The following is a 10,757-nucleotide window of genomic DNA, read 5'->3' as shown; positions in this document are numbered from 1 at the left end:
CATGTGAAATTCTAAACTTGGGGTGACCAACACCTTTTTACAGATGAGGAAAGAGGCAGACCAAAGGAGGTCCCTTTGAGAGCTTTGAAATGATTTTGTGAACTTTCTCTTAACATAATCATTTCTAAAATTCTTGGCTTGGGAGATTGGATGACTATCTTTCTTTGTGTCTGCTCAGTAGGAAGCTTCTTGGCATGCCATGTGTTTTCGTGGAGAAAATTATTTTCTTGCTTTAGAAAACTGTTAATTACCAGAGTATTTCACACTAACAGGCAGTGATCCTTAAAAAAGGTAAATTCTATTCTCTGCTTACCAAAATAAAACCCAAATCAGCCAACCAAACCAACAAACAGCTAGGCTTATCAATAATTTTTCCCAGTACTGGTCCAGTCATGATTAAAAGGAAGAACAGCAGATAAATGTGTGTCCTAGAAGAGATTAGTGGTACCAATTTATATAGTGTCAAGTCATGCAAACCATGCTGAAAGGAAGCAGCTTCGTTGTGGAGACGTGGGGAGGAAGAAGTTCCTGAGAAGCCCCTGCTCGCGGGGGGGCCACCACACAGAGCATGCACTTGATGAAGCCATTGGTGTCCCCGCTGGTAAGCGCTGGATGTGAGAGTAAGTGAACTATACGGAGTCTGTCTACATTACAAGGAGGAGTCAGCCAGTGACCCCTTTTAAGAGGGCTTGTTGGAAGGGGTCCATATTGAATCGGAAATCCCGTCCCCTGTGGACAACAGAGGCATAGAGCCATTGGGCGTGAAGGGGTCCGTGTCGGTGTCCGTCTCACCCTCCGCGAGGTACCACTTCTCCCTCATCCAGATCTACCCCGCACTGGGGCCAAACATATAATCATCTCTGTCCTGGGAGATGCTGAAGCCACTAGGGGACCGCTCCAGATCTTCATGATTGACAGACATCAGGGACAGAGGTGTATTGCTGTCCCGCATGATGCCTCTGCCAGGGCAAGATGTGGTTCGAGTAGGGGCCGTGCAGTTCAGCCTGGGAGTGGTAACTCACTTGGGAGTCGAGAAGAGTCAAGATCAGCAGGACGGTGGGCCTCTCTGCATATGTGGATGGCGAGGAAGGCAGAGTGGCCTGAACCTTTGCAGAACTGGGTCCCCCTCTGGGCGGGTTCACTGGGTCATGTGCAAAAATCCCCATAGGGGCCGACTTTATTGATGGGCACCTGGTGGAAGCTGTTGGGGGGATCAGGGGCACCTGTCTCAGAATAGTTGCAGATGATGGTTTTCAAATCAGAATACCTGTTGTCCTCTTTCTTCTCCCCTTCAGCTGGCGAGGAGGTCCCCTTTGTTGGGTAATACCTGGTGATGTGCACCTGCAGCCATTCCATATGCTGCATATGCATGTTCACAAGGAAATACAGCTTCTTCCCCATGTCATGAACCTGGAAAATACAAGGGACTGGGCATGAGTGCTACCTCTGGGGTGGGCATCATGGTTATTGGTTGGGGGGGGGCGTACCATGTATTAAGTTTCCAGAAGGAAAGAGAATTCATGCATTTCTTAATAATAACAGAAACTAATCATTTATTTTGTGCCTCCTAGCAAGCTCTGCATTAGTGTTAATCTGGAAATAGCCTAGGCAGGGCTTTTCTGGGAGGCAAAGGCTGGAAGCAGAGAGATGATTTGAAGAAAGTGTTAAAGGCCTTCATGGTCCCCCAGTGGAAGAGGTGGCCTTGCTGTTTGTTACTACTCCAAGCAAGGAGTAGGAGTTCATGATTTGCAAACATTGTTCACCCAGAAGCCTGTGGATTCTTGTAGTATGTTTCACCACAGGCTGATGTGAACCCTGGAGGTGCAGGGGCAGTGTTAGCAGGACTTTTTGGAGCTGGAGACCCACCCAGAGCCTTGGGGGTACAGTGGAAGCCACCTCTGCTTTTGTCTGCCTAAATGGGAAGTGCATTTGAATTTTGGGGAGGGTATATACACAAGCCTGGTGCACATGTATGTGATGTTCTCAATTCTCTGAGGGATGCTGCAGTTGGCATGTGAACAATATCGTCTGGGGATATGAAGCACAGTATGAGCCAAGGGTTGAGATGACATCCAAGCCTTCATGACGTCTGACCCACAGAACAGCTGGTGTATGACTCTATTTCACAGACTCTGTGACTCATTTAATTTTACAGGGACACAGAGAGATGAAGTAACTTGTCAAAGGTCATAGACCTGGTAAATGAAAGAATTGAGAATACACATTAAAGTTTTAAAATAAGAAACAATGTGGGGCTGGGGTTGTGGCTCAGTGGTAGAGTGCTTGGGAAGTACATGTGAGACACTGGGTTTAATCCTCAGCACCACATAAAAATAAATAAATAAAATAAAGGTGTTGTGTCCAACTACAACTAAAAAATAAATATTAAAAAAAAAAACAATGTGTGTGTGGTCCTGGGGATGGAACCCATGTACATTCTACCACTGAGCTACATCCCCAGCCCTTTCTTTTTTTTTAAATTTGAGACAGGTTTTCAGTAAGTTGCCAATGCTGGCCTCAAACTTGCAATCCTCCTGCCTCTGCCTCTAGAAGAAACAGCGTTCTTGATGGGCCAAAATACAGAATAATTATTCAAATTTTCTCTCATTTCTTCTGCATAGATCCAATGTGGGTTATGAACAAAATAAAAGGATGGATATGTGTGTAGAGGAAACCGTCAGTGCAAAATTAGGCAAATGATGCTAGAATATGAGCTGTTTGGCTGTGGACATTAAGAGGTATGCTACATGGGTGCTGGGGGTGGGCAGGTCTCTCTTTTCACACCCACAGCCTGCCCTCATCCTGGCTCCTCCACAGCCCAAGCCCTGAGAGGGACTTAGAAGAAAGGAGGGGAGAGGCGGTGAGAGATGGGACATGGCACATCTCTGAGGGACCACCGTGGAGTGCATGGGGTGGCGGTGAGCTATATCCAGGCAGTTCACCAGTGTTAGCTCACTCAATCCTCCCAGCCACTTTATGAGGATTACCATGGGGAAACTGAGGCTTAGAACAATGGATTAGCTTGCATGTGGTCAGCCAGACAACAAAGGCCAACCCAGGGATGAGGCTCCACCTCCTTTTCTGAGTGGTAGTCAGTATTGCTCAAGTATCATGTGTCCCTATGAAAAGTGGCATTTGGAAGTCAGTCCCCATGTTTGCTTTCTGCTGAGGGAAAGACCTACCTCTCTTTGGACTTTGACAAACTTCCCCATCATACTTTGGTCTTCCATTTCCAATGTGGATGTTCTGGCTACATATGGTTTATTCCTAGGAAAAAGCCAATGATTCTTTAAGATCATTATATACGGTTTTGCTTTGCAAGGTCATTCCTGCTAGGGAGGCCATGACCCCTGAAGACCTACATTCTCACTCTCCTGCTTACCAAGTCTCCAGACTCACAAGAAAAGCTGGTGTTTTCCAGGCTTACCCACTGATGGTTTCATGCTTACCTTACTGCAGAAAAACTTGAAGGCACTTTGTGTTGAAGTTACTAAAGCACCTGGTAGTGCTGGTGTTTCATCCCTTGCCTTTCAGCCTCTGACTGGAGAGAGTGATGTGTGTGTGCAAAGGTATTGAGGGATTATCTGACCTCTGAAATTCTATACAGTGGGTCTACATATATTGCATGTGACCCATTTTACTTAGAATTGAAACAAAAACTGCTTCTGGAAAATTTTGCAAAACAAAGGATGCTGGTAGAAATGGGATTAAGATGTGTGGTGCCTTTGCTCTTAGCTTCAATAGTTTTATACTTTATATGGATGAGAGAAGACTCACTATTGATCAGAACTGCTCATGTTATGTCCCTTCTTGTTTTTTCTCTCTCCTAAGCTTTTGCCCTTTAAATCTCTGGACACTCTTTAGCTGAGCAACTGTGAATTAAAGCAGATGTCATAAACCAGTGACCATGTGCTGCATCTGGCCCCCCAGTGTTTTCTTTGTGCTGCCCAGATTTGAAAATACATAAAAAATGGGGAATTGCTAAAAAAAATCTGGATATCAGTCTTTCTTAAAAAAATTGGACTACTTGGCAGCAGAAGGCTGTCATTTTTAGGATCAGCAGCAACAGAATAGAGTGACAGTCACCTCCTATAGACAGGGCATACTTGCTGGTTCCATGGTCCCCTTACTCCATCCCCCAGGCTGTGGCTGAGGAGCAGCTGCCTTTGATCACCACCCTGAGCTCTCCTTATAAAAGGAAGGTGCATGATGTCCCTAAGGGGGACTCCTCACTTGCCTCAAACACATTTGAGAATAAAGAGATGAAAGTCAAGCTGTGGGCCTTCTGCAGGACACTTCCTTGTTCAATCTCTCAAATATTTCAGAGAGAGGACTGCTCTCCAACTGCAGTGTGTCAGGGGCCTGATGTGCAATTGCCTTCTCTGCCTTTGTACTGGGAGAGACACCAGTCAAGGGTGGAAGATGCAGAAAAAGGAACCGGTTTCCTAACAGGAAGTGTTCTTCCTTCCTGCTTCAACAAACTTATGTGTCTCCTCTTGCTTCATAACAAGGTGGTTATTTTTTCTCCCAAAACCATGAAAAGAAGCATCATCTACATGGTCTGGGAAGAGAGGTGGGAAGGACCCAGCTGAAGGACTGGGGGTGGGGATGCTCCACAGGCTTGGTCCACAGGGTCCACCAGTCAGTGCACGCAAGTCTCACCTGGGAGATTGCTGTGATGGGTAGGTCAAAGTTGTCCCTTTCTGAGACTTCTTATGTTTCAGCGTGGATGGAGGTCCAGGGGTGAAAATCGTGTCTATTCTGAAAGACACAAATAATAAATGGGGAGACACTAAATTACACAAAGCTTTGTTTTGGAAGGAAAACAAGTCATTCTATTTCTGCTTAATTCATATGTGGGTTTGGAATATGTAAGAGAAGGGGAAAGAGACAGAGGAGAGAAACAGAAAGAAAGAGAACTTAGCACATCAGTACAATACCATCCTTTTCTGTCTGATGGCATTTAGAGCATTTTCCCATCCCCAGAGAGAGGGAGGGAGGCAGTCAAACCACTGAGACAGGGTGAGGACTGCATCTTGTTATTTGTTACAGGAAATGGCATATGTGTGTGGCAAGCCTGTGTATCTCCCAGCTCTTTTATTCCTCCCCAAATCATTTAATTAGGGAGTTTTTACAGATGAGTCTTAGACTCCATCTTTCAGTGTGTAGATGCCTTTTGATCTTCAGACATCTCTGGCTATGACCAGGATGGGACCAATCCTGGCTCTGCACCCCACTTCTACTTCTGTGAGACACCAGCTTTCTCTGTGAGCTGGGATGAACAAGAGAGAAATGTGTCCCTTCATGCTGCAGAGTTGGGGTGGAAACAAGACCATTAAGACCCTGCATCTGGAAGTACCCATCTCTGTCTCCCCACTGGAAACCCAGTGCATCTCCGTGGACAGGCCATATCTCATACTAAATCAGCTTTCCTGTCTATCTAGCCCCCTACAGTATCAGCATGGCTGGGGAAACACTGGTAGTCATCCAGGTGTTCAAGCTCTGGCCACAACTCCTAGGAGTACACTTTCCTGATGAATATTAAAAACTATGACACTGTCACTGTCTAGCCTGTGCTTATTAAAATTGGCTGATATTTGTGGAGTCGGGTCTGTCTTGGCCATCATGCTCCACTCCTTGGTCTCTCAGAGAGCCACACTTGCATAAAGAACAGAATGTCACACTCAGAACTCGCTCACACATCAGTTTGTTCAACAGGCACTGAGCTCTGACTGCCTGAAATTGTGTGAGGCAAAGTAATCTTCAACTTGATGGCATCATTCACTTCCAACCCCTGCAGGGTGGAGTCTCTGTTAACTCCACAGGAGCCTCGAGTGGGGAGATATTATTTGGACAAGCTCAGAAATGACTCACATTCATCTGAGTTGTCTCAATTTCTCTATAGGTCCCCTACAAGGGAGAGTGTGTGCATGTCATGTGTATTTCTCAGTGTGTATGGGTGTGTGTGTGTGACTGTATGTCTGTGTTTGTGATCATGTCATTCATACACAGTATATCAGTTAAGATCATCACAAGATATAGGCAGATCTTAGATCTTGTGATGATAGCATATGTGATACCCACAGTCCACCAAACTCACTGGGTAATTTGGGTAAATCTTTGGCTCTTTCAGCTTTCATTTCCACATCAGAAATATGGCACCTGTTATGCAATAAACACCTTGAAGATTCTAAGAGACTAGGCACATATGCACAGTATCCAGGTGCTGAATTAAGATGATTGCAATTAATAGTGGGACACTGATGCTATTTGCATATTTTTACTATTATAAATAACACTTAGAATTTTTAATATGGTCAAAAATACATATATAGAATTATCCAGCTGGACTTAATGGGGTTTTGCATTTATTTTTTTGCAGCATGCAAAGCTACACAGGGAGAGCCAGTAGAACATTTGCATCCTCCTCTCCATCAGCCATGATCGGGTGCTGACCTAGGCTGGGCCATGGAAATGATACACAGTATCTTCACAGCCCATTTGGTCTGGTACTTGTTGGCCTTGACATGCACAATACTTGATGAGAGTTTTGTCCTTAAGTTTTCTCCCCTGCGTTTTCCATTACTTTTGAATGCCTTTCACGGTAAGCTCTAAGATTCACCTGACTTTTATTCCTGAGTGGCAGGGAGAATGTAGTCCCACCAGGGGGGACTCTCTTACCTGGTCTGAAGGTACTTTATCCTGGAAAGCATGTTGAGGTGGCCTGCGGAATACTGCTCAATCACATCCTTCAAGACATAAGGCCTCAACGTCTCCTTGAACTTTTTTTTTTTTTTTTTATAGAGACCGAATTGCAGAATTCTACAAGGCAAAGAAGAGGCATTTGTGTATCATGCTCAGGGTGAAGGGAACTGTAACAGGAGGCTAGCAAAGTCAGGGCAGGGGAGAGAGAGCAGAGAAAACCACCTGGGGACACTCTCTGGCCTTTTGTTGCAGTTCTATCCCTTTGAACCACGTGTAATTAGGCCTGCTGGCATCTTTCCTGAAGGATTACCTCACTTTGATCATTTGAACAATGAGACAATAGTAGTAAGGACGAGAGCCAAGATGTATTGAGCATTCATTACATGCCAGATGCTGAGCATCACACTTATGAACAATCTGCTAATACATCAGTTAGGGTGATGACTCAGAGAGCTTCTGCACCTCCCTAGGACTATCTAGCTCATGAGCACAGAGTTGGTCCTGTACACTTAGGAGGCCCATGCTCTTGGTCATTGTGCCAGTGCTTTCTATTTGAGGACAGCTGGTGTATCTTGTACTCAATAGACTCTTTATTTCTTTTGCTTTGGGCACCTAGGTAAAGTTAATTTCTGGTCTCTGGATTTTCTGAGTCTCCTTGTAACATAGAGAACCTAGAACAGTAGATGAAATCTAACCCTCACTCCATCTTCCTGGGAAGTATTAAGGTCAGGCATGATGGGCTGCTGAGGTCCTTGAGAGTCACCTCTTGAGGGTAACTCCTGCTGAGCAGTGTCAGCGTACACTCTAAAAGTCGGTGTCAGGAGGCACAGCCACTCCCATTCCCTCCCAAATCGTGTTTGCACAGATCTTTGACATGGTGTATTGGAAATCCTTTCTGTTTGTCATGACCCATGGCTCCAGCATGTAACCACCATTTATTTCTACCTGTTGATTATAGCATCCCAATTACTTGCCCTCTTTCCCAAATTATTGCCATTTTATAAGCCTGACCTTTTCCTAGTTTCACTTAAGGTGAGAGTCAGAATTCTAAGGCTCACAGGATAAACCTGCCCCCTGCCTGCTTTTGAAAGTAAAGCTATCCTGGAACTCAGCACGACCACTGCTTCTGCACTATGGTGGCAGAGCTGAACACTCGCAACAGAGACCTAGGGACCTCAAAGCCTAAAACACCTACTGTCTGGCAACTTACAGAAGAAGGTTGCCAAACCTTGAACTAAGGCATTGGGGAAAATGCTAAAAATTAGAGGGCAGAGTCCAGAACATGAAGCAATCCTGCAGAGCCCTCCCTCTAGGTCAAAACAGTCTTTAACTAGTTTTCTCTGAATAAGATCCTTCGTCTGGTTATGAATCCACGTGCTGTGTTCTCATCCAGCCATTTCATCTGTCCATGATGGTGCCATGAGAAATGAGACCAAGGCTTTGCTGAAGTCCACAGCTTATTACACCCTTGTGCTTCCCTGATCTATAGGACCAGGAATCTTGCTGAAAATATCATGGCTGGTTCTTGGACAATCAAATGAGTTCCTAGGATTCACCCTTATGAAGAATAGCATGCTTATTGAATTTCTTGAAGAATTCTAAGGCAAACCAGAAATCACCAGAGTAGATTATGGAATCCTCTAACACAGAATCCAAAAGGTCTCCTCTAACACAGAATCCAAAGGTCTCCAATTTATTATCTTTTTACAATGTTAATGAAAATGGGAAGAAGAAAAGCCATTCTGAGTAAAATGCTGATAAAGGAAGAAAACTCCCTATCAGTATGCCTTCTATTCTGACACCCTTTTGAATAAATGCCAGTTAAAGCCATAGAACAGTGTTGCAGTTGGAAGAACTGTCAGGAGGGCAGTGAGGACACGTTTTTAGCAAGGTGAGCAGGAGTCACCAGACAACTGGCCAAGGAGAGCCATTGCTCCTGAGGCAGTGTCCCCCTCAGAGTTTTAATACCCTTGTTTGTTGGCCAGAAGTGACTGGAAGCTTCTTGCCCCTGCCCAAAGCCCATGGGCACTTTACAAGCCATGTTCTGGGGAGCTGAGCTGGGCCAGGGAGGCACAAAGGGGATGGGGGTGATCATTACCTAACAGCTCGGATGGTGGCCTTGAGGGTGGGGAACATGTCTTCAGTGAGGGAGACATTTCTGTAGCCCCTGTCTTCTGCCATGGGATCACCTGTCCCAGCATCTGGGAGGGAGACACAGGTGTCAATGGCAGGCCTCAACACGTGGGGAGGCTCTGAGACCCTCCCTGGAGTAGGCGCTTCCAGGCCTCAGGCTTTGTCTCCACTTTGTGGGGCCGCAATGTGGCCTCCAGCTGCCACAGCACCCACCCTTCCTTGCACCCCCCTTTCTTGACCAGAAGTTTGAGTTATAGGCCCGAGGGCTGGGGAGGGCATGTGAAGTGGGCAAAGTATGTGGTCTTTGAGACAGCAGTGGACACCTGTGTGGGCCTCAGAGTCTGATAGATCTGAAGGGAGATTCTTTCTCTGTCGGTCTGTCCTGGTGACCTTGAGAAGACACTATCTGTGCCATTCACACTTCACAGGTCCCAGAGAGTACCCAGCAATATGGTGAGAGTCAAGGACCCAGTGGCCTCAGACACTGGAGTCACTGCTTTCCTGCTGGCCCTCCCTCTTCATGAGTAGAAGATGCATACAAGGCCATTGTTCCTATGGCTCCTCAACCTAGGGGGTGCTTTTCTGACCCCTCTTCCCCCTCCCTGACCTGGGTACTGAGGCGTCCATCTGCAGATGGCTGTGTAACTGGTCTCTGCCTTCAAGTTGACCTGCACAGCTGTTTGCCCTTCAGGGCCACCTCAGAAACCATGGCAACCTGCCCCCAGCTCCCTGGAGATGGCCAGGAAAGCAACTAACTCGGGAGCCTCCTGTCCTATAAGCCCTGATGCCTGGAGGGACATGAATGAGATGACGGAGAAGGAGGGAAGGGAGAGGCAATTTGGGGACTCAAGAGTTCTTCAAAGGAGAGGAGGGGAGGTGGGGAGGAGGTGGGCTCAGGAGAGCAGAAGTCGGGGAGACAGGCAGAGGACAGGAGGACAGGAGGCTGTTATCTTTGGAGCTCTGCCAGAAAGTGTAGGCTTTCATGTGGAAGGTGGTGCAGAAGCACTCTTTATTGTTTAAGCCAGCAGGCTTTGGCTCTTTAGAAAGACTTTCTTCTATGGCATCTACATTCAGAGGGGTAAATAGCTTTCCTTTAGTATTGCTACCACGAGGATTAGAAAGGTGAACCCAATCCAAGAGACCCAGCTTTTGGCTACAAACTAAGCAAAATTGAACAATTTTCTTCCTTAAGTGCAGGCTCTTGTAACTTCCCATCCCTCCATAAATACTCAGCGTCCTCCTCCAAGGCTGATGGGGAGCGGTGCCCAGTGAAGGACAGGGTGGGGCTCACATGCTGGGCACCAGTGCCCAGCCTCACATCTTGGGTGAGCTCCTCATCTCTCTGGACCCAGCTTCCTCCTATGCTAAAGTGGGGCTCACATAAGATACAGTAAGGGTGGAGACCCCTCCACAGTTTCACTTTCTGTAGTTTCAGCTATCTGCTGTCTACCACTATCTGAAAATGTTACTAGAGTACAATGAAGGATTAAGATATTTTGAGAGAATGCATGCACATTGCATAACTTTTATTTTATCCTATTATTATAAATACGTATTATTTGTTATTGTTGTTCATTTCTTACTGTGTCTAATTTGTACATTCAATTTCATCCTAGCTGTGGGTGTATATGTAAAAAAAAAAAACAAAAAAACAAACAAACCAAAAAAAACACCCAGTGTATGTAAGGCTCTGCACTACCTTGTTTCATGATCCATAGGGATCTTGGATGCATCCCCTGTGGATGAGAGGGGCTACTGGGAGGTGCCTGTCTCATAGTTCATGCTGCAAAGATTTGTTCCTTCTTCATGTCTCTCCCCTCTGTATCAATAACTTTCTGTCTTTCCTTTATACAACATTGTGGTGCAAAATATGACTTACACAGGCAGATCCTTATCAAATGCCCCTTGAATAGAACTAA

The 10,757-nt window shown here is 45.9% G+C and overlaps 1 protein-coding gene across 1 annotated transcript; it reads right to left on the bottom strand.

Moving 5' to 3' along the window:
- Positions 1-614: 614 nt before the first annotated feature.
- On the bottom strand, positions 615-10,053 carry LOC107160119 (potassium voltage-gated channel subfamily KQT member 3-like). The gene is given in 8 exon segments (XM_048800537.1): positions 615-956; positions 958-1,163; positions 1,165-1,410; positions 3,183-3,267; positions 4,663-4,761; positions 6,682-6,822; positions 8,804-8,906; positions 9,768-10,053. Coding segments are annotated over 8 exon segments (1,443 nt in total). The 3' UTR covers positions 615-679.
- Positions 10,054-10,757: the final 704 nt, after the last annotated feature.

The sequence above is a fragment of the Marmota marmota genome, unplaced genomic scaffold, assembly GCF_001458135.2.
Source record: "Marmota marmota marmota unplaced genomic scaffold, marMar, whole genome shotgun sequence".
In the NCBI taxonomy this organism is placed as follows: Eukaryota; Metazoa; Chordata; class Mammalia; order Rodentia; family Sciuridae; genus Marmota; species Marmota marmota.
Note: the sequence above shows the minus strand (reverse complement) of the source record. Positions and strands in the feature narration are given on the sequence as shown.